We start from the raw sequence: 24,815 nt of genomic DNA on the forward strand, positions 1-24,815 counted from the left end.
ACTCTTGATGAATGATGATAGAAGAAGGAATTTACCCTTTTGAGTCGGCATGTTTAAAACAAGCACCCAAATACGCCCACAAACCACTACATGTTCGGCTAACTAGAACACCGGCCATCACCTTGGCACCCACGAATTGCTAAAATAACTTTAGCCCACCATTCAGAGGAGCGCCAACTCCACTTACGCTTTGTTTTCGAGTTTTATTTTTGATAGAAAGGATTGGAACTAGTAAGAAATTAAAAATAATTAGTGTTCCCGAATTTTGATAGTGAGGAAAGGAAAGGAAAGGAAGTGAGTAAATTATTATAGTGTATTTTCCTTCCAATCTTTCCTTCTAGATTGAAAAGATCTCACTTGCTTTGCTTTCATTTCTGTTCACTTCCTTTCATTTCATTTATAATTAAACTCCGAAACAAATCCTTAAGGAGAAGAGCTAGGTTAAGTATAATTGAATGAAAGCTGAAATACTAAAACTGCGTATAGCTTAGATATCTAAAAGAGATAACAAGAAAGTAACAAAGAAACAATGTGATTTAACATAAAATAGGGTCGTTTAGATTTTTGTTTTATTGTTTTATAACTGGTAGAGACCTTTAAAAAACTGTTAGATAAATAACAAAGATTATTCGAACGACAACCCTTTATTATTAACATGCATAATTGTATTGTATTGTATTGTATATATCGATTAATATTGACTTTTATGTGAAAGTTATTCAAATGTACAAACAACCTAAAGGGAAGTTACAAATATTCAAATAACAATTGTAACGTTTTATTTAACTAACGATGTAGGTTTAACAATTTCAAGATGCGATGTATTGTACACTTTCACAAAAAAGCGCCGGTATAAACCACTCATTAGTATAGCTGTCAAATACTCGAATGTGATCCACAGACTCACTGGTTTGGTAGATGAAATAAAAGGTTAACAAACATAGGGCCCAAAAGCAAGAAGCTGGACAAACTGTTTTGTGTCGCATGGGCCAGTATATATCTACTAGCCTAGTTAAACAATTTGAAACTTTAACAAGCCAACATTACTTAACATAAGTCCATTAGCAACCCAATTTGTACCTTATTTATGCCCTTTGCATAAATCATAAAATTAATAACCCATCAATTGTGACATTATCACAAATTCATATTATCAAGTGTTACTAATTATTATTATTACTCGTAATAAATTTAGAGTATCAATTCATGAGAAGTCTGTCTTACAAATGCAAGACATTGCAAAAACTCCTTTGGAAATAAAAGAATATAACAAGAGCATTCGAATATCAACTTACAAACACGAAACACTTGTTTAAAACATACTGAAAATTATTAAATAAAATGAAAGAAAAAGGTAGAAATTTGGGGGGAAAATATTAAGAATTGGTAAAAAAAAAAAAAATGGGCTTTTTACTATGTAAGCTTCATTTTTATGTGTGTTTTTTTCTTTTTATATTATATTATATATTATATTATATATTATATATTATATATTATATATTATATATTATATATTATATCGTTCAGAGGTCCTTTGAAACAATTTCGCTATCCTCGGGTAGGGATGGCTTTCTACTTCTAGCTCAAAGTAAACAGATTGATTAATGAGTTAATTTCTGCGACAGCTTCTAAATTTTTTCTTCAATCATCATAACATATTTATCCATCAAGATTTGAATAGGAAGTTATAAAACTTTGAATACATACAATTTACTCCGTAATTACCACTACTTAGTCTAAAGATATTCGACAAAGCAACCAGACAAATTTCTATTTCTATTTCTATTCAGATAATTGAAAATTGATAATGATAGAAGATTCTGGGTAGCAATTGAATGTCAACATTATACCGTATATGTTTTCAAGCCTAATCAACATTTAACACGTTTAACAAGAATTTCTATTAATTTTATCCTGTCACCATGAAATGGGATTAGTAGCTTTACATCCATTACACAACGTCAAAAAAAGCATCTTCATTTGTCGTTCATCCACTTGTTTTTGCATCCATCTCATGCCTACAATTTACATCTACATCTAACAAACAAAAGAAGGCAAAAAAAGAATATTTTTTTTTTTTTTTGTATATATATATCTTTTGCTAAAAATGTGTGCTTGGTGATCTTCCACGACTATTACTATCTAACACAATTTCAAACAAATCGCCTTCAGAAGACTCGTCATAATCAGATACTCCTCTATTAACACTCCCGAAATATTGTGCATTTCGTTTTGTAGATCGATCTAACCAATGTGCGTCTATTCTTCCCATCGAAAAAAGCTCTTTACTATCTTCGAACCCCAAAATTGGAGAATTCGCAAGTTGTCCAATGAAGCAAGGATTCGGGGTCCTATGTAAATTCGCTTGTGCATATTTAAAGACGCTTTGTCCAAAATTTACTAGTAGGGTAACATCACTATTTGCTCCCAAAGTCGGATATAGAGGTGTTCCAAATTCTTCGGTTGTGCATTGTACTTCACGTACGAGTTGACCGTCTATTGTGAAGTAAACTTTCTTTTGGCTCGGGTTGTATCCGCAACCGATCACCTTATCGGGTTTTACCCATTCGTTAAATTCCACGTCAGCCTTCAGTTTAACTCCTATAAAATTGAATACCACAAGTTAAATAAAAGTTAAAATGTAAACGCTAACTTGATGACAAGATACAAGGACAAAAAAACAACCAAATTATTATTTAAGTTACAATATCATAATATGTGCACTTGTGGGTCACATGTGTCAATTGAGTAAAGTTCTAAATGTTGCTTTTTGTCATTATACGACTTGTATTTTGCTCTTACATAGCATAAATTTTAACAAACAATAACAGTAATTCCTGTTTCCAAACGCAACTTGATTAACAATCACTTAAATTATATCTTAGAAATCATATTCATATTCATATTTTACATTAAAGAAGTAGTGTCGAATTCTTTATATAGTTCCATTGGAAATGTGTAGAGCCGTAGAGGTTTTATTTATAAAAAAAAAAAAAAAAATCTTAGCAGGTAAATATAATATATAAATGGTAAAAATTACAAAGATAGTGATAAAATATTCTTAGGAATACTAATCACTTTACTAAATTAATTATTAAATTTAGGAGAATGAAATGTTCAAGAATACCATATATATGTACTCCATAATATTTTATTTATTTCCTGATTGTAAAAATGTACGCAAAAATGTCCTTGCTTTAATAATAACTATGACTATTTTTTTTTTTTTTTTTTTCTGAAAGCAACTACTGACTATTTCTATAGAAATACTCGTAATATTTATGGGTCACAATAACCGTTCTTGAATAATATAATATCTAGAAGCAATCAGCTTTTGAAAATAGCCTTTTGACTTATAAAACATACCTTCTAGAAAAACGGAGCCGTCGGAATTGAATCCAACCGATCCCGGATAACTTCCCGGAACTTTTAACGGCAACGACCCACCTCCGGCAAGTCCTACCGACAACACAATACTCATTTCCATTTTCCCCTCAACTATATCTTTCCCCCCATTTCGACCCTTCAACTCTTCAATTTTACCATTCACACCCCTAGTATTTATTCCATTATTACTATTCACACTCGTTACATGAACCAATGATTCCGATGAAATCTTTTCACCAACATGGTTTTCTTGAATCAATTTAATCTTCTCACCTTCTTCCTTATAAACCCTCACAATTTCATCTTCATACGTGGACAAAATAGTAATTTCGAAATAAGCTTCTTGTGGGAAAGGAGATGAGTTCCCTAAATCCGGACCGGGTAATGGTAAAGCCGATTTAATCACAGATAAAGCCGTTATTGAAAAACCGGATGATGTCATAACTTTATTGAATCCTGGATTTAGACGAATTTTTTGCATGAAATCTGCAGATCCCCGACAAACTTCCCAACTTATTTCCACCGGTTCTAATTCTTTTCTGGTCCCGGTTCCGCTGGTGCAGTCTGCACGAATTGCTGCACCAGCGGAACCACAATAGCCCAGAAAGGATTTGTTAGAACCGATTGAAGGTGAAGAATTGAAATTTGTGAAAGCGAATCTTGACCATCCATTTTCAATTGCGTCCGTTACTAAAGAAGGGTTGTCGGACCAACTAAACAAAGGTTTTGAGTTAATTCCACGTCGGAGAATATAGTAATTTGTTCGTCGTTTATTGTTATTGCTGTTGAAGATGTTATCTGTTTGGTGTAGTTTCATTATTCCGTTTTGTAACGAGGTTGCACGATGGATCGGTTGTTGTTGTTGTTCTTGTTGGGTGGGATTGTAGCAAAAGCGGCGCGTGAGGTAGACGAAGAGGAAAAGGAATATTCCAGAGGCGATTATGGATAAGGTGATGATAGCCCAATCGTGCATCGTTTCCGGTTAAGGATTGACTATGGTGGTCGTTGAGTGATCGGAGGGTTTTATTTATTATGATAAAAGAGAGGGTGGACTAGATCAAGAAAAGTAAGCATTGAACAAGAAGTAACTGAGAACGATGGGTGGAATATATATTTTTTGTATTTATATTTATATACTCCTGTATTATATATACTCCATACTTATATTGTATACGGAGTATCTATTATGTGCAAATATATACTCCGTATAAAATAATGGGATATGGAAAGGTGGTATTTTTTAGACTATTTCTACTTTGGCTTGTACTTTTTGACCGATGTTAGCCTTTAAAATTTTTAAGGACCTTCCATTCGATATGAAGATTTTATTATTAAGTATGTTAACGTAAAAAGGACGTTTTTTTTTTTTTTTGGGAATAGTCGTGACTGTTAAGCTCATGATTTTTAACGTTAAATTATACGAGTACGTGTTAGTTTGGTAACAATTTGGGTGATGAATATTGATTAAGTCGGTGATTAAAAATCTGGTTAGCAGAATACGATGTTCATCGGTCGATTAGTAAATAAATGTTTGTTAATATGTTAAGCAAAGTTTTTAGAATAGTTAAGCAGATCATTGATATTAAATTTTGGACCTTTCGCACGTACACCTTTGTAACTTTTTGTTTATCCGTCTTTGCTATTGTGGCTTTGAGATCGTTGAACGGGTCGAAGGAGTTGGGACGTCTTATTTTCATAGGATGGTCTTTCCTTTAGCGGCGTGGTGTGAGATCTTTCCAGGGGTGGAGCTACTTAAAGGTTATGGGGTCAAGTGACCTAACTCAAATTTTGATAGAATATATATATAATATATATGTTACAATGTTACAATTGTGAAGATAGGTCATGCTAGCCAACTGGTAAGTAATTGTCAAAATGAATGAATTTAAGGTACCAAGTTCGAGTCTTTTTCTTTTTAGCTAGTTTTTGTCAAGTCTTTTTTTTTAATATTATTAATAATTACTTTACAATTTCATGTAAAAGTATATTAATGTGTATTTTAATTTTGTTTTATATTTTCATTCATTCACTTAAGATAATTAGCTATAGATTTTGTGTTTATCAATAAAAAAAAAAAATCGTACGGACATTTATATGATAACTTATTTTCCTATGTGTTTGTACCTAGTGACACCATTCGTCTAATATCCCGGCTCCGCCCCTGGATCTTTCTCCATTCAAAATCTCTTTCAACCTCTCACTCTTTATTGTTGTAATCTCAAGCCTAACCGCACCGTGGTTGATGGTCTCGAGTTTAGTGTACTTACTGTTGATGATGTTTCGGGGAGAAAATTGAAACCATTCTTTTGTTCAACCGAAGAGCTCTCGTATGTCATTTGCGTAAATCGAGCGTTTTTAGTTGTGTGAGTAAATGCCTGAATTTGGAGTCACTGGAAGGTCCGTGCTTCCCCTGCGAATTTGGATGATTTCGTTATTGGTTCGTCGTTTTTTCACAAGGCCAGAGAAGTTTGTTAGATTTATTTGGTTTGAGATTCGGGCAATTCCGACAAACTTTGTCTCAGTTGACAGCATTAACAGGATTGCCAGTTTTTTAAAGACGTAGCTTATCAAATTCGGGCTCTAGATCAGGTCCCAACGCGAGTATGTGAATACGCCTTCTGTTTTCGAGCAAGGAAGAAATCAACAATTTCATCGCATCATAAAAAAACTCACAAAATTACAACAAACTCATGTAAACAAATCAGTTTAACTAGGCCCATCCTGCAACATTGCCCACCAAACCCACAGATGCAACATTGCCCCACCAAACCCACAGATGCAACATTGCCCCCTGCACCACGGGACACCTGATCACAATTCACAACACCATCATTTAACCCGTCATCCTAACCGTACACATGAATCCATTTTTAATCTAACCGTTTAGGCCTGGTCCTAACATTTACTTACATCAAATCACAAACAAAAAATTAACGGCCAGGATCACTCCAAAACCACATTGTAAAAACTAGGGTTTTCTATTTCTAATTTTAATTTACATATAAAAACCACCACAATCCGCCATCTCTATTTGCAGCGCAGGTCTGTCTGCCCTCCAAAAAAATATAAAAATTCTCACTCTCTGATCTATACTTACACATTAGACATTTATCTATATCTATCGATACATTTATTTTTTATTTATTTAATTTTCGCCATTTCCTGAAAAAGCCTAAAAAATTCTCAGAATTAGATACTAATTTAATTCAATTTATTTATAAATAGAGAAAAAATGGCGCAGATTCAGATACAACCGCCGACAGTATCTGGTGCAGCAGCGGTGGTTGCGGCAGCGACGGCCACTGCGAGTGGTGTGGCTGGTGCAGCGGTGGTTGCGGCGGCGGCTGGTGGAAATCAGCCGTTTTCAACGACGTCGCTTTACGTTGGAGACCTTGAATTTAATGTTACTGATTCGCAATTGTATGATTTGTTTAATCAAGTTGGACAGGTCGTGTCAGTTAGGGTTTGTAGGGATTTGAGCACTCGCAGATCGCTTGGTTATGGTTATGTTAATTACAGTAGCCCTAATGATGGTCTGTCTTTCTATCTACATTTCCCAATTCAAATTTCTTTTCTGATTTGTACATTTTTTTTTCTCATAGTATTTTTATAACATTTGTTTATATAATTACATATCGTATTGGAGTATATATTATTCATGGTAAAGTTTCTATTTTATCAACTTTACTTGTATATTTTTACTTCACATATCGGAATTCATGGTTCTTTCTGGTTGGAGGTCCCTATGAAGCAGCCTCTCTGCTCTACAGAATAGGGAGGGACGATTTCCTCTACCTGGGGACCGTTAGGTATCCGTCGGTGGAGGAATGACTTCCCTTTTACTTTAGGGTAGAGGAAAGGACTGTCTACATCTAACCTCCCCATACTCCACCTTAGTGGAATTGGGTATTGTTGTTGTTGTTTATATAATTAATGAAATTCAATGATATTAACGATAGATTTTAATAATGTGTGAAACAGATTGTTAATGGTATACAAATTGGTGCATTGTTTACTTAAAACACTTTTCTACTATATATTGCATAACTAAGGATATCAATGCTTTTATCAACCTTTAAGATGGTTGGACTACTTATTGTTATCATCTTATGTATTATTAATCAATATTGTTATTCTAAAGTCTTTGATTTCTTAGACAAGTTTGTATTTTAATTTTATTTTATTTTATTTTTTTGTTTGTGCCCTCAACTTAAGAATGAACTAATATACAGGCTATGCAATTTCTTGTTGACAATGTTCATTTTTGTTCGCTGCACTCTATAGTTTAATGTGTTTGCAAGTGATGGAAGTAATTTATATGTTTTTCTTGCTTTGAACAGTTTAAAATGGTGTTTCTGTTATTGACATGTTACACTAACTTGTATTGCAGCTGCAAGAGCTATTGATGTGCTGAATTTTACTGCGGTTAATGGAAAGGCCATTCGCATCTGTTATTCTATCAGGGACCCGAGCATTCGTAAAAGTGGAACTGGGAATATATTCATTAAGGTATCTTGATTATTAAAGTATCATTGGTGTATTAATTTCATTAATCCACATATTTACAAGTTACCCTTTTTATGTGCTTTCAGAACTTGGATAAGTCAATTGACAACAAAGCATTGCATGACACATTTTCTAGCTTTGGTAATATCTTATCTTGCAAGATTGTGACTGATGGTACTGGTCAATCGAAAGGGTATGGCTTTGTGCAGTTTGAAACCGAAGAAGCTTCTCAAAATGCAATTGATAAACTAAATGGTATGTTGATCAACGACAAACAAGTGTACGTTGGTCATTTTCTTCGTAAGCAAGAACGGGACTCATCTTTAAGCAGAACAAAGTTCAATAACGTGTATGTGAAAAACCTTTCTGACTCCATTACTGACGATGATTTGAAAAGAACATTTGGTGAATACGGAACAATCACAAGTGCTGTTGTTATGAAAGATGGAGATGGGAAATCGAAAGGTTTTGGATTTGTTAATTTTGAGGGTCCTGATGATGCTGCTAACGCTGTTGAGGCGTTAAATGGAAAGAAGATTGATGATAAGGAGTGGTACGTTGGGAAGGCTCAGAAGAAGTCCGAAAGAGAGCTTGAACTTAAGAGTCGATTTGAGCAGACTGCAAAAGAAACTGTTAACAAGTTTCAAGGTGTTAATTTGTATGTCAAGAACTTGGATGACACTATCGATGATGATAAGCTTAAGGAACTCTTTTCTGAGTATGGTACCATCACTTCGTGCAAGGTTTGCTTCTAGTTGATTGATTAATAAATTAATTAGCATTAATTAGTTACTATTCACTCGTTAGCTTTTAGGTCAAGTTTCAGAGATAAACTAAATAAGTTTTTTGGCTTGGTTACCATATTTTAATTGCATTTTTATGTTGCATTGAATTGAATATTTCTGTTTGTGTGTAATCAGGTTATGCGCGATCCAAGTGGAATCAGTAGAGGTTCCGGATTTGTTGCATTTTCGTCTTCTGAGGAGGCTTCTCGAGCTGTAAGAAATTTGTTGGACTATATTTATAATATTTTACTACAAGTATACTAGCATACATTTTTCTGTCACAATTACAGCTTTCTGAGATGAACGGGAAGATGATAGTGAGCAAACCCCTGTATGTCGCACTTGCACAACGTAAGGAAGAGAGGAGGGCAAGGTTGCAGGTAAAATGATTGGTCTATTAGGCTATATATCTCTTATTAGTACCATGTATGTATGTAGGATGAACTATTGTGTTAAATGAACCTAGTTGCAATTTTGTTGCATTTAGGCACAGTTTTCACAAATGAGGCCAGTTGCAATGGCACCTTCAATGATGGCTCCTCGTATGCCAATGTATCCTCCTGGTGCTCCAGGTATGGGCCAGCCTCTATTCTATGGTCAAGCTCCCCATACTATGCTTCCTCCACAGGTACTTTTTACTAAACTTCTCAAATCAACATGCATTATTATTAATTATTAATTAAATTAATTAATATTATTACTTTTCTGTAATTTAGGCTGGATTTGGTTACCAGCAGCAGCTGATACCTGGTATGAGGCCAGGTGGGAGTCCCATGCAAAACTACTTTGTACCAGTTGTACAACAAGGCCAGCAGGGTCAACGCATTAATGGGAGACGTGGAGCAGGTCCCGTGCAACAAAATCAGCAGCCCATTCCAATGATGCAGCAGCAGGTATGTGATGCGAATCCAATAATATTTCTATCTCGGGCAGTTAATATTTGAACAAAATAGAAGTTTTAGTCTGTTTTGCTTTTGAAGAGGTAGGGCATCTATCTAAACTGACATACTTTGGGAGGTAGGTTCTTTTCAAAGATGCTTCAGTTAACCCTATTTAACAAATTATTAGTTGTATAGTTGAATAGGTATGGAAACCATGTGTTCAATAAAGTATATCTAATAAACCCAAGATGGAATGTATATGTTCGTCTGCTTTTGTCTTAAAAGTATGATTTCTGCACAAAAAAAAGTTTGTTATCGAAACTCATGAAGTTTTGAAATTGAAGTCTGTCATAAAGTTAATTAAGTTGAAATCTGTAACCGATCATTTTTATATAAAATGATTCCTTGTTTGTCTTAGAGTCTCTATTTCCTAATTTAAGCATCCCATTTACCCCTTCTATAATACTCCGTAACTACTATTCTCAATTATTATTGGTTGATTTTAAGTAATTTTTAAAGTAATCAATTACATATTTATGATCTAGGAGTGCAATAGCGCATACCATCAGTATTTCTGTTAAGTGTAGTTTTATAAATGTAACATTAGAATCATCGTTTTCGCGAGTATGATGCTTGTATATTTTAACTAGTTTTGACAGTTGTAAGCTTTTGATGTTATTTAGATGGTTCCAAGAGCACGCATGTACCGTTATCCTGTTAGGAATGATGCAAATATGGGAGGTGTTGGTGGAGGAGGAGGAGGGATGCTTCCTGTGCCCTACGACATGGGTAGCATGCTTCCACGAGATACTGCTGCTGCTGCTATGCAACAGCCAATGCCTATTACAGCATTGGCTTCTGCACTTGCTAATGCACCACCTGATCAGCAGAGGACGGTATTGTCTCTCTAACCATGTTCTACACATTACTATAATACCATGTTATAGGCTGGGGCGGATCCACCTTGGTGCAACTGAGGTCATCTGCCCCCGACGACCGAAATTCAATATTTTTAACCTACTTTCCAATATTAGGGTGCGTGGCTATATATAGGATAAGAATCCTCTCCAGTTATATTTTAATATGATTGGTCATGTTACTATGTTTGTGAGTAGAAAAAATAAGGGGGCTACAAATTAAATATGAGGTATTCTATAGTTACAAAAATTTTACTAAAAAATGCTTACGAAATATAGTGGACCAATTATATTAGGGGAGAGAAACAAAGTGGGGACAAAAGAGATCATGTGATTGGTTGATGTTTCATCCCACCTCATTTTGTATAAAAGTTTTTTTTTTTTTTTTTTAGTTTTTTTTTTTTTTTAGTTTTTTGAAGAGTAAAGTAACTTGACTAGGCAAGTTATATGAGGGAATCCTAACCCCTATATATATGCTTACATAAAGAGAGAATTTACAAATGTTCTTTTTAGTTGGAGTGGTAAACTCCCTCTCCTTTAAGTTATTGGTCACAAGTTCAAACCTTGAGGCGCATATTATTTTGTTTATTTTTTCCATTTGTTTTCTCTACTTTCTTTTTCTTCTTTATCTACCTTCATTTCAAAAAATTTATATGCAACGTTTTTACTTTTTAAAATTATAGTGTAAAAAATGTGAGTTTATTAATTATCTTTATCTCTGATATTGTTAATGTTACTCGTTTTTTACAATTTTCTAACGTTACAACGTTGTTTTGTACTCGTACAACCTTAATAATTCAAAAGATGTAAGCAAAATATTTGCTTCCGTCAAAAATTAATTTCGGATCCGCCACTGGCTAGGCGTGTCTTGTGGGTTTGACTAAAAGCATTTTTTGTCCAAAAAGTTACATATATTGTTGGTGTTAAACTAATGTACAATAAAACATTTTTCAGTGGTGATCAAGTGCTATGAATAGAGAGAGTATTAATGTTATCTAAGAAGCTTTCCTAAGAGTAAATATCACGGATGGTCCCTGTGGTTTGCATAAGAAATTTTTGGTTATCCCTATACTTTTTCTCCGTCATGGATGGTCTCCGTGGTTTGTTTTTTGATTCACCGATGGTCCATATGGTGCATATCCATAGGGACTATCCTTGGCGAAAAAATGCAAACCACAGGGATCACCGGTGATTCAAATGCAAATCACAAGGACCATCCTTGACGGAAAAAGTATAGGAACCGTATTGGGGAGGTGATTTCTAATACAAACCACATGGACCATTCGTGATATTTTGTCCTAATAAAATACAGAATTGGTTATCCTGGTAGCCAGTGGAGTATTTAATTTGACTAGTTAGTCCTATTAGAAATACAACCTTGTTAATTCATAATGTCAAATTATTTTCAGATGCTGGGTGAGAATCTTTACCCATTGGTTGATCAGCTGGAGCATGAACATGCGGCTAAGGTGACAGGTATGCTTCTTGAGATGGACCAGACAGAGGTATTGCACTTGCTCGAGTCTCCAGATGCGTTGAAGGGAAAGGTTGCAGAGGCTATGGAAGTTCTTCGTAATGTCCAGCAAGCCAACAACAGCCCATCTGCCCAGCTCACTTCACTATCGTTAAACGAAAACCTAGTTGCTTGAGTGTTTTCTTGGTCAAAGATGATGATTGTCTAGGCTCTAGAGGATGATGTTTGTTTGGTTTTTGATAGAATTAAAGCAGTAGATGTCTAGATGATGAGGTTAATTTTCATTTTATTTGTTTGGAGTATTTTTGAAGTTTATAAACATCATTAGGATGCCTTGGTTCTTATGGGTTGTGGTATTGCTTTTTGATGTCTGGTTTTGTTCTAATTCAGGCGTTGGTCTTTGCTAGCTGATTTGCAATATTTAACCATATCACTTAATATTTAGGTTACCAGAGTTTGAGATATACGCAAACTATAACTATAACCAGTAAAATTCTCTCACATACGTTCCCTAGGTCTTCGTGCAAGTCTCCTTTTCATCCGGCCTATTATTGCTTTTTTGCGATTTCTATTGCTGATCTCCCTCTATCACTTGCATCTCTCATCAACTACTCTCTAGCGCTCTCTTACTTTGCTCTGAAGGTAACCCTGTTTCGTCGTCCGGTAACCCTGTTTCGTCGTCAGGTTTCAAGTTTGTAGTTTCAGGTTTGTAGCCTCTTGTCTGTTACTTTTCCAGCCACCGGCATCTCGCCGGTGGCTTGGACTTTTTTCATCTTCTTTTTTTTTGGTGAGTGAAGGGTGTTCTCTGGCCGGCCTCTTTTCTCTAGCTGCCGTTCTCATGGCTGGATCAAAAGGTTGGCTGGAATTCATGGAGCTTGTCGGTTTCGTTTTCTTCTTTTGGCCGCCTCCTATGCCTTCTCCGGTTGCCTTATGAACTGCCTGAATCTTGCCAGAGAAGCTCTTGGTCGCTGTTAGTTGACGTTCTCTCAACTTTGGTGATCTCAGACGCTTCCTTTTCGAGGTTGTAGGGTCGTTTGTTGCTCCGGTGGTTTTTTTCATTCGCCGGAATTTATGTTTCCTTAGCCGGAGTTCAGTTTCACCGACGTGTTCTCTCCTCTGCAACCAGACGACGAATACCCTGTTGGTATTCTGGTTTCGGTCGGACTGATCTGTTGGTGCTTTTGGTTCCTGAGCTCCTGATTTTGTAGGCGTTCGAGCTTGGGTTGGTGGCTACTTGTTTTCTTCTGGCCGGTCCTTTAGGCTGGAGTGCTGCTGTTTTGTCAAGTTTACTTCGCTGGCTGTTTTTCCTTCGTTCTCTTGCGCAGAGACGGTCGCGGATTAAGTTTGATGTTGTCGGCTCTAATCTCTGCTGGTTGTTTTACCGGCAGCCTCCGGTGGGTTGCAGGCAGTTTATTTGCTGCGATAGGCATCATCCCGCCTGTTGTTGCTAGTTTTATTTCGTTTTAGCGATTTTAGGCTTTCTTATCTCCATGTAAATTGAGTTCCGCCCTGTTGGTAGGTTCTTTTAATGGCGTGTAGTTTGCCGCTTGTTAGCTAGGTTCGGATTTCCTTTTATTTCGATTGTACTTGTTGATCTTCGGATCCGTTATAATGTTATCGTTATTTTTACCAAAAAAAAAAAAAAAAACAAAAAAAATAGATAGATAATAACTACGAGTAACTAATGTCCTTAACAAAGACTAGGGCCTGCAATCAAGATTGCATTTATTTTAAATGGAAATGATGGTAGGTTAAAAAATCATTTTGCATTATATGGATGTATTTTTGCACCGTATTAGATTCGTTCTACTCTATATCGTTCCAACTTGATAACAAGTAATTCATTAACTTCTTATTCATATTCATATTCATATTCATATTCATATTCAACTACATTTGTTTTTTAAGAAATCGGCCTCTTTACTTATTTCCTAGAATCGGGTTTTCTTAAATGCATGTTTAATTTAACTTAAAGATCTGTTTTCTTAAATTGTTGTCTTATTGTTACTAATCTGAAGAATAGTCTATTTGTGAGAGACATATGGAAACAAAATTTAATATGAACCACAAGTAGACAAGTCCGTTAAGAAAAGAGACTGGTTATATTATCTTCCATTTTTTATACCCTGTGACGACCCGGAAATTTTCGAACAAATTTAAACTTAATCTTTATATGTTTCCGATACGATAAGCAAAGTCTGTAATATTGATTCTCAAATTTTTTGAACTAATATTATATATTCAGTTAACCTTTGACTATTGACCGACGATTCACGAACATCTATTTGTATATATATATATATATATATATATATATATACACACACACACACACACACACACAATAAGATGGAATATTAAGTATTCATAAATAACTTGCAATGCGTACTTAAAAACTGATTTATGTATATTAAATAAAGATATATACATATATATAATTTCAAGTTATTTAGTAAACGATAGTAACATTCGTTTATTGATTCAATTGATATTTAGATAAGTTAACTAAAACGTTTAAGATGAACAAGTAAAACACTATTTGTTACAGTAAAACACTATTTGTTACAGTAAAACACTATTTGCTACACTAAAACACTATTTGCTACAGCAAAATTCTATTTGCTACAGTAAAAACGACTTTGCTACAGTAAAACACTATTTGCTACAGTGAATAATATGTCGCCAAACAAGAAAACAAAACATATTGGGTGCGTACCAGCTGGCCATGCGATCGCATGGCAAATGGGCATGAAACCCATGCGATCGCATGAGGATCAATCTCAGCAAACATCTATAAAGCTCGCACATTTCTGCTTCGACACACACACACAAATTACTCTGTATTATATTTATATTTATATTTATATTTATTATTATTATTATTATTATTATTATTAGTATTATTATTTTTATTATTAAGATTAATATTATTATTAATCTTATTATTATTATCAGTCGTATTAATATTATTATTAGTATTATACATAAAATACTACGACGAAGTACTGCTCAAATAATTTCAAACCGATTTTTCAAATGAGTCAAAGCTAAGGAAACTATAAGTTATAGTTATGGAGGTTATGGGTAATGTTCATGGGTATTGTTCGCAAGTCAAACTAGTGTTATCATCTCCGTTGCGTCTACGTACTTTCCTGCAATATTGAATCTCAATATTGATACGTGAGCATTCATATCTTATCTTATATATATTAATAGTGTATCCATGTCTAGTGTTCGAGTATATATGTTTATGCATGTTGTATGCTTTAATTTTGTCGTTAGATAGTTTATGATGAATCACGAATTTGATACATATGCTACTGATATAAAGTATATGATATGCATGTTTTTGGAAAACTGGCGAAAAATTATTAACTTTTCATTTAGAAATCGCGTGATTTCGATGAATGAATTAAAAGATATGGTCAACTGAATTATGTTTGGCGTTAATTGAAATTGTGTTTGAAATTGTAAATTAATATTTAAACAACTTGTCTATGAGATTGATAAATTGGATTTTTAGATATTACTAATCGAGTAAATGAATTTCTATATAAGGCATGTCTCGTTTTGGTAAACAATTGTCAAAATTGACTGTCTTATCAGGCTTTAAAGCTTTATAAACACCATAATCTGATTTTACAAGTATTGGAAAACTATGTGAAATAATAAAATATTTTCGATTGCCATGATAATTCAAATATAATATAGCTCATGAAATAAATAATATTTTGAGTTTGATAAACTATAAATTCGTTTAATTATCAAGACTTAACTATGATAATAAACATGTATAGATTTAAAGATCATATTGGGTCAGGTTGACTTTTGAGATGACTTTTGTTAATTTTTGCATGTATGTTAAAACATGGGTACTTATTATAACGTTAAAGCTTAGTTACCAGAGTGCTCAATCTTGTAGAATAATTTGATAAACGTTTCTGGATGAAACAACTGAAATCTTGTGATCCACCTTTATATACCGATTATGCGCAACATTAAAACTATGAACTCACCAACCTTTGTGTTGACACTTTTAAGCATGTTTATTCTCAGGTTACTAGAAGTCTTTCGCTGTTTGCTTATACGTTATACAAGCTATGTGCATGGAGTCATACATGCTTTATTCAAGAAAACGTTGCATTCACAAAATCGTTACCATGTATCTTATTTTGACTGCATTATCAACGGATGTAGTATTGTAAACTATTATTTACGGTGACTGTCTATATGTAGAAATCATCAAACGTCAAAAACCTTGGAATTTGATATTCAATTATGGTGTGCCTTTTCAAAAGAATGCAATGTTTACAAAACGTATCATGTAGAGGTCAGTACCTCACTGTGAAATCGATGAATGATGTGTTCGTCCAAATAGATTTGGACGGGTCATCACAGTTGGCATCAGAGCTTGAGGTCATAGAGAACCAGAATTTGCATTAGTGTGTTTAACTGGTAATTGTTAGGATGCATTAGTGAGTCTGGACTATGACCGTATCTGTTTTTACCGAGTTTTACTTATCATTTCTTGTCAGAAATTACTTGCTTATCGTTCCTAAGTCTAGAAGCGTTTTCTTGCATTTATTGCATAGATAGTGTACAGACAAATTCATATCTTGGCATATCTGTTACTGTAAACTTTACCTGACATCTTCCGAAGATTCCTCCGTGATTTATGGGATCTTGGTATTATATATACATATGTAAATTATGTATTGAAGAATACCAATCTAAAACCTATAATCTATCTCATATCAAAAAGTCTTCTCCCTAATTATACAAGATGGATCCCGCATCAAGTTCGAATTCCTCAGATTCTGACAGCTATTCCGATATGGAATTCGACCTGAGCTCCGAAAGCAGCGTAACCGGAACGGATCAACCAATTAGTCATCATCTATTCTGGATGAATTGGGGATGGGTTCGTAGCTTACTTAATCATTGGAGACAAGAAGAAGGTGATCCCTTCCATCCACCACATTGCCCTATTGGCGAAGAACATGAAGCACTTACCGGTGAACCTGTTCGTAATACCATTTTCTCTCTCATTTCCAGAGTATCTCGTCATGATTATATACTATCTTAAATTCTAGATCTTATTCTTCCACTCGTCCGAACCGACAATCATCCCGGTGTAATAGAAGAAGTCAACGAGCTTCGCGTTCGGGTAGTGGCTTTGGAGAATATGGTGCAAAGATTACAAGCACCAGCAGCATCACTGGCATCAACAGTACCACCATCATCAACACCAATAGTATCATTACCACCCCCAACAACAACATCCGCATCCCACACCTCAACATCACAGTCTGTACCTCGAACATCAACGTCATACGCACCATAGATACCAAGGAATACCAACAACAACAAACGATGAAGTATTGATTCATAACTTCATCGAAGAAATATTCTGCAGAGAATATGAAGTTTCTAAAAGTTTTAGTTTAACGCCCTTAAATGATAATTTTTATTTTTTTTAAATGACCGCCCAGATCAAGTGATATGCCGCGGCGCGGCAAACCTTGGTTACGACGCTGCCTTTCAAAGGATTTTAGATCTGCTTAACAGCCCTCCTGAAATCAAAACATTTGTTATGTCGTGGCGCGACATATAGTGTCGCGGCATGACCTTACACAGTTGCTGATACTGAGCTGCAACATGTTACAAAAACCACATTTTCAACATTTTACAATCACCCAACATATTTTAACAACATAATACATAAACAAACTTAATTAAAACAGTTTCTTACATCGTCAAACATTACGGGAATCTTTTAATCATGAGCGATGTGTTTACACTTCTAAAATATGACATTTGGTCCCAAAACTTAAAGGAAACGTAGTTTACGAGTACAAAATACTTGGCATTGATAAGCGGAATCATTAGAACTAGATTCAAAATAGGGACTTACACTACCACTTACTAAAACCCAAAGCTCTGCTATCCTCACATAGGCTCCTTACCTTCACGGTGTCCCTTCGTTCCTATAAAACATAAAACAACATGGGGGTAAGCTTTCATGCTTAGTGAGTTATAGGTGAATAATATAACATATATCATTGAGCATAATCATTACATTACTTTATCTTTCCAACCCAAATGGTTTCTTACTTACTTTCGGATCCGATCCATTACTTACCATAGACACAACTTACTAAGGCCAACCCTAGTAATCATGTCTAAGCTAAACACGACCATAGACATACACATATGCCTAAGCTACCTTGATCACATTACATTCATGCACACATACATAGACACCCAAAGTGTCTAAGCTAAGTCATACCATAGACAAGATTACTAAGCAAGCTTAATAACCTTGCCTAAGCTAATCATCAACCATAGATACAATTATTAGGTGAACCTAATAATTCTATCTAAGTTATTCATCTAGTGCACTTAGTCGTTACTCTCTTGCACGGATGCAATCCGAGAACACTAAGCCACTCTTGACCCGCCCAATTTACCCCCTATAAACTCAGCTTGAATAAACGAGACTCCTTGATCACTTGAAGCTCCTTTGCCTTGATTAGCACCTATACATGAGCTAATCTCATTATTAACATAATTCAATGAAAATACATCTTTCAAAGCTTACAACATTTTCATATGCTTACTCATTTGACTATATCCTCTTTTTACTTCTTCAATCACATGAACACTCACATACATGACATTTTTTTTAGTTTATCTTTTCACTTTTCCAATCTAGCAACATTATCATTTCCCTAAATGCACAATTTCTCAAGTTTATCTCTTACAAACATGAACTTGTGAATCTTTCAAGTATTTCATCAAACATCAACATGTACATAACCCATTTCTACTACTTGCAACCCTAAAATCATAATAATTCCAAATACTATTACTTACAACAATATCAACAATTCACACATAAACTTTCTTCTTTACAAAATTCACTACATCTCATAAACATCTTCATTGAGGCATTTCATCAAACACCTAGTGTGCATGACTTGATTCTAGACTATAAACATTACCAAATTCACAATATTCATATCATACCCTCAATTAGCAAGTTTATTCATGAACTTAAATCTAACATCAATTAAAATTCGTTTTTAATCATAAAAATGTGCACATTCACAACCTACTACAACTTATAAGCTTGAGATTCATCTAAAACACCCAATTCTAGTGATACTTAGACGTAGAAGTTCATACCTTGTCTTTAGGGATTTAAGAACCCTAATTATGCACAATGGAGAAGAAATGGAAGATTTACAACTTGCTATAGTGATTAAGGCACACTAGATTTCATAAATTCCCAATTGCATGCACTAAATTCTTCCAATTGAAGGTTCTCCTTCTTCCTCTTGCTTGGGTCGCCACTTACACACACACACACACACACACACACACACACACACACACACCTTCTGTATTTTTTTTTAAATTTTGCAACTGATAATAAGATTTCTGCATTTTACTTCTTTTATTAAATTAACTTTGCTTTATTTGCACTTTCTACCCTCCCCACCAAAACTCTATTATGAGAGGTCCTTAAATTTAACTTGCATCTCTAGTCCCTTCCAACTTAACTAACAACCATTAAATATTAACCACTTATTTATACAAAATCATACCATCTATAACAATTTTAAATTACATAAAATATTACCTTAAATAATTGGGATGTTACAACTCTCCCCCCGTTGGATTGTTCGCGTCCTCGCGAGCCACTCTTGGTGCAACGATGGATAATACTTCATAAGCCATTCCTCGGGTTCCCACGTATATTCGGAACCCTTTCTAAATTGCCATAACACCTTCAATAATGTCACCGACTTATTTCTTAATTTCTTAACTTTTTGATCCACAATCTTTATTGGCTTTTCCGCATATCTTAACTTATCATCCACCTCAATCTCGTTTAATGGAACATATGTTGATTCATCCGCCAAACATTTCCTTAATTGTGACACGTGAAACGTGTCATGTATGTTACTCAATTCATCGGGCAAGGCTAAACGATAAGCTACTTTCCCGACTTTCGCAACTATCTCGAATGGTCCCACAAATCTTGGACCCAATTTTCCCCTTTTTCTAAAACGAATTATACCCTTCCACGGGAAAACTTTAAGCATTACCCTATCTCCCACTTTAAATTCTATCGGCTTTCTTCTTTTATCCGTATATGACTTTTGTTGATCTTGTGCCTCTTTCATTCTTTCACGAATTTGATTAATCATTTCGGTTATTTGTTGCACTACCTCCGTGCTTCCTAGTTCTCTTTGACCCACTTCACCCCAACATATTGGAGTCCTACACCTTCTCCCATACAGCATCTCATAAGGTGCCATTTCGATGGTAGAATGATAACTATTATTGTATGAAAATTCAACTAAAGGTAGGTGAGTATCCCAACTACCACCAAAATCAATGACGCACGCCCTCAACATATCCTCAAGAGTTTGGATGGTTCGCTCACTTTGACCATCCGTTTGTGGGTGAAACATGGTACTTATATGCAACTTGGTGCCCATCTCTTCTTGAAACTTCCTCCAATATCGGGAGGTAAAACGGGTGTCACGGTCCAAAACAATGGATACCGGTACTCCATGCCTTGCAACAACCTCCTTCATATATAATTTAGACATTGCTTACGATGATGAAGCTTCTCTTATTGCCAAAAATAACGCACTCTTAGTCAATCTATCAACAATAACCCAAATGGTGTCATGTTGCCGTGGGGTCTTAGGCAACTTAGTCACTAAATCCATCGTGATGTGCTCCCATTTTCATACCGGTACCTCTAGTGGTTGAAGTTTACCATACGACATTTGATGATCGGCTTTCACTTGGAGGCAAGTAAGACACTTATGAACATACTTTACTATATCTCTCTTCATTCCCGACCACCAATAGTCTTTCCTTAAGTCTCTATACATTTTCGTAGCACCGGGGTGAATCGAATACTTAGATTTGTGAGCTAAGTCAAGGAGCTCACTTCTAACACCACTTTGTAAAGGTACCCAAATTCTTCCATATCTAAGCCTTAGACCACGAGAATCTACTATAAAATCATTAACTTGCCCTTTGATCCTTTCTTTCCTCACGTTTTCGGGGGTTAAAGCTTCATCTTGCGCTACTCGGATACTATCGAATATTTGTGGTGATATTACCATGACCAAACTCGTTACCTTAATCGGTTGGTGGCTCGACTTCCTACTAAGAGCTTCCGCCACCACATTAGCCTTTCCGGAGTGATACAAAATTTCACAATCGTAATCTTTCACCAAGTCGAGCCCTCTCCTTTGCCTATCATTCAAATCCCTTTGATCGAACAAATACTTTAAGTTCTTATGATCGGTATAAATAGAGAACTTTACACCATAAAGATAATGACGCCATATTTTCAAAGCAAAAACCACGGCCGTTAATTCTAAATCATGGGTGGGATAACGTTTTTCATGCGTTTTCAATTGACGAGAAGCATAAGCTATGACCTTCCCATTTTGCATTAGCACACACCCCAAGCCTTTCTTAGAAGCATCGCAATAAACCATCATATTCTCATTCCCTTCCGGTAAAACTAGTATAGGAGCTTGAACAAGTTTCTCCTTAAGGAGTTGAAACGCTTGTTCTTGCTTTTCTTTCCATTTCCATTGCACATTCTTACGGGTTAACTTTATGGATGGGGTGGCTATTGTAAGACCCAAATATTTATTGTACATAATATATTTATGGTGTACGATGCGTGTATGAAGTGTACGAAGCACGTACGTGTTGCTTGCTCGAACGTCGAAGGAAACTGGACGTTGTCTGAAGTGACAAGGTGTGTATGTATCTTTTAAACCCCAAATAAAGTTTGAGTTGATGTTTCAAAGCCTTACCATTGGAAATAAAATCTTATTACGTTTCCAACGATATTTGATTCATCGAAAACGGAGCTACAGTCAAAAAGTTATGGCCAAAACAAGTTACTGAAAACTGACCTGAAGGGTGGAGCAGCGCGCCACCTTTTGGAGCGGTGCTCCGATTGCTGCTGATGCAATTTTTAGCATTTTTAAAGGGTTTAAATGAGGGGTACTTTGGTTTTTTCACTAGGGGTCGGTTTGGGGTCATCAAAACTGATCCATTGATCATTTTGGATCACATTTCACTCATCAAACACTCTCATCAAACCCTAGAGTGAGAAACCCACTTTTAGTGAGAGAGAGCTTGATTTGGAGAAGGAGGAGTTGGATTCTCACCAAAGCTCGGGTTTTAAAGTTGTTTTACTCGTCAACGGCATCATTATGGCGGTATTGGTAAGTTCAAACTCCGAATTACATTTGTTAGATTTGATATTCAAGTTAGGGTTTGAGTTTGATTTGTTGTGAAACCCTCTTAGATGATGAAATGGGTTTATGGTGACTAGTTATTCTTGTCACTTGGCGGGTTTTGGGTTGGTTGACGATTTGGTCTTGATTAGGCTTTAATCTTGAGTTTAATCACTAGGTTTAGTGATTATGGAAGTGTTGGAACCACTTTAGGTGAATTTGGGTTGACTAATTTTGACTAGAGTCAAAATTAGGGTTTGGTGATGATTATGACCTAATTTTCGATCTAATAAGGTTTATAAACTTAAAATGGATTAAGTTGAAGTATAAAACCGAGTTAAATATGTTTTGGTGTCAAAACTCGCTAACGGCGCGATGTTGACTCCTTTGGGTCAAAATTAGGGTTTAAGTGTCATTATGGGCAAGATAGGTGTTTAACACCTATGATTGGGTATAATTGGCGTATTAGGACCATTCTCACTTGTGTTAGTGATTATTGGTTAATTTGGGCGCGATTGGTGCTTGGAAGTGCATTTGGGTCGAAATTGCACTAGTTGTCAATTTGGGTTGATTTGTATATCCACCCTAATTGTGTTACTTGTTATGTGATAAATGGAATAGGTACATTCCATCGGCGATTGCGGATTATTCGGTGGCATTCTTCAAGGCGACTGTAGTGACCCGAACTTTTCCATGTTTATATATATTAATTGAGATTGATATTTACATGATTAAATGTTTCCAACATGTTAAGCAATCAAACTTGTTAAGACTTGATTAATTGAAATATGTTTCATATAGACAATTGACCACCCAAGTTGACCGGCGATTCACGAACGTTAAAACTTGTAAAAACGACATGACGATATATATATGGATATACATATGGTTAACATGAGATTATGATAAGTAAGTATCTCCATAAGTATATTAACAATGAGTTATATACATATAAACAAGACTACTAACTTAAGGATTTCGAAACGAGACATATATGTAACGATTATCGTTGTAACGACATTTAAATGTATATATATCATATTAAGATATATTAATATATCATAATATCATGATAATATAATAATTTAACATCTCATTAGATATAATAAACAATGGGTTAACAACATTAATTGAGATCGTTAACTTAAAGGTTTCAAAACAATACTTACATGTAACGACTAACGATGACTTAACGACTCAGTTAAAATGTATATACATGTAGTGTATTTAGATGTATTAAAATACTTTTGGAAGACTTCAAGACATATATCAAAACACTCATATTTAACGAAAATGGTTACAGTTACTTTTCCATTCTTTTCTTTCATCAAGAATTCTAGTCGTATTCTTACCCGTATTATACACAGCTTCAAAACGTACTTACTATGAGTATATACCAATAGTAACTAGCATGGAATTCCACTCTTGATTATGTCATGTATGACTAATCAATTTTAACTTCTACCATGAGCTAGTCAACTAACTAGAACTCCTTTTAACCCCACTCACCACTCACCAATTACCACTCATCATTCACTCCATTTCACTTCCAATTCTCTTTCTAATTCTCTCTCAACACACACACACACACTATTATGAACGTATTTTTCCAGTAGTTAATCATCATCTTCATCAAAAATCACTTCAAGAATCAAGCTATAATCATCATAGGAAGAACACTTCAAGAACACTTCAAAAATCCCTTCAAGTTTACTAATTTACTTCCAAGCTTTCTAATCCATTCCAAGTAATCATCTAAGATCAAGAAACCTTTGTTATATATAGTAGGTTATCTTTCTTATTCAAGGTAATATTCATATTCAAACTTTGATTCAATTTCTATAACTATAAACTATCTTAATTCGAGTAAAAATCTTACTTGAACTTGTTTTTGTGTCATGATCCTACTTCAAGAACTTTCAAGCCATCCAAGATCCTTTGAAGCTAGATCATTTCTTGTCACTTCCAGTAGGTTTACCTACTAAACTTGAGGTAGTAATGATGTTCATAACATCATTCGATTCATATATATAAAACTATCTTATTCGAAGGTTTAAACTCGTAATCACTAGAACATAGTTTAGTTAATTCTAAACTTGTTCGCAAACAAAAGTTAATCCTTCTAACTTGACTTTTAAAATTAACTACACACATGTTCTATATCTATATGATATGCTAACTTAATGATTTAAAACCCGGAAACACGAAAAACACCGTAAAACCGGATTTACGCCGTCGTAGTAACACCGCGGGCTGTTTTGGGTTAGTTAATTAAAAACTATGATAAACTTTGATTTAAAAGTTGTTATTCTGAGAAAATGATTTTTATTATGAACATGAAACTATATCCAAAAATTATGGTTAAACTCAAAGTGGAAGTATGTTTTCTAAAATGGTCATCTAGACGTCGTTCTTTCGACTGAAATGACTACCTTTACAAAAATGACTTGTAACTTATTTTTCCGACTATAAACCTATACTTTTCTGTTTAGATTCATAAAATAGAGTTCAATATGAAACCATAGCAATTTGATTCACTCAAAACGGATTTAAAATGAAGAAGTTATGGGTAAAAC

The 24,815-nt window shown here is 34.8% G+C and overlaps 2 protein-coding genes across 2 annotated transcripts; one reads left to right on the plus strand and one right to left on the minus strand.

Moving 5' to 3' along the window:
- Positions 1 to 1,825: 1,825 nt before the first annotated feature.
- On the minus strand, positions 1,826 to 4,516 carry LOC139840013 (uncharacterized). The gene is made up of 2 exons (XM_071830234.1): positions 3,367 to 4,516; positions 1,826 to 2,601 (listed from the first exon to the last, which is right to left on the minus strand). Exons 1-2 carry the CDS (start codon positions 4,358 to 4,360, stop codon positions 2,102 to 2,104), a joined length of 1,494 nt encoding a protein of 497 aa, XP_071686335.1. The 5' UTR covers positions 4,361 to 4,516; the 3' UTR covers positions 1,826 to 2,101.
- A 1,918-nt stretch (positions 4,517 to 6,434) lies between these two features.
- LOC139904611 (polyadenylate-binding protein 2-like) lies at positions 6,435 to 12,356 on the plus strand. Its single transcript, XM_071886537.1, has 9 exons — positions 6,435 to 6,920; positions 7,778 to 7,896; positions 7,980 to 8,636; positions 8,814 to 8,891; positions 8,969 to 9,058; positions 9,166 to 9,306; positions 9,395 to 9,571; positions 10,243 to 10,455; positions 11,886 to 12,356. The coding sequence occupies exons 1-9, from the start codon at positions 6,620 to 6,622 to the stop codon at positions 12,123 to 12,125; spliced, it is 2,016 nt and encodes a 671-aa protein (XP_071742638.1). The 5' UTR covers positions 6,435 to 6,619; the 3' UTR covers positions 12,126 to 12,356.
- The last annotated feature ends 12,459 nt before the right edge of the window (positions 12,357 to 24,815 follow it).

Source organism: Rutidosis leptorrhynchoides, chromosome 4 (assembly GCF_046630445.1).
Source record: "Rutidosis leptorrhynchoides isolate AG116_Rl617_1_P2 chromosome 4, CSIRO_AGI_Rlap_v1, whole genome shotgun sequence".
In the NCBI taxonomy this organism is placed as follows: Eukaryota; Viridiplantae; Streptophyta; class Magnoliopsida; order Asterales; family Asteraceae; genus Rutidosis; species Rutidosis leptorrhynchoides.

Coding starts and splice junctions, on each gene's coding strand:
- LOC139904611 (XM_071886537.1), top strand. CDS start 6,620: ATGGCGCAGATTCAGATACAACCGCCGACAGTATCTGGTGCAGCAGCG. Junction 6,921..7,777: donor TTACAGTAGCCCTAATGATG/GTCTGTCTTTCT, acceptor CTTGTATTGCAG/CTGCAAGAGCTATTGATGTG. Junction 10,456..11,885: donor CACCTGATCAGCAGAGGACG/GTATTGTCTCTC, acceptor AATTATTTTCAG/ATGCTGGGTGAGAATCTTTA.
- LOC139840013 (XM_071830234.1), bottom strand. CDS start 4,360: ATGCACGATTGGGCTATCATCACCTTATCCATAATCGCCTCTGGAATA. Junction 2,602..3,366: donor CGGCTCCGTTTTTCTAGAAG/GTATGTTTTATA, acceptor TCAATTTTATAG/GAGTTAAACTGAAGGCTGAC.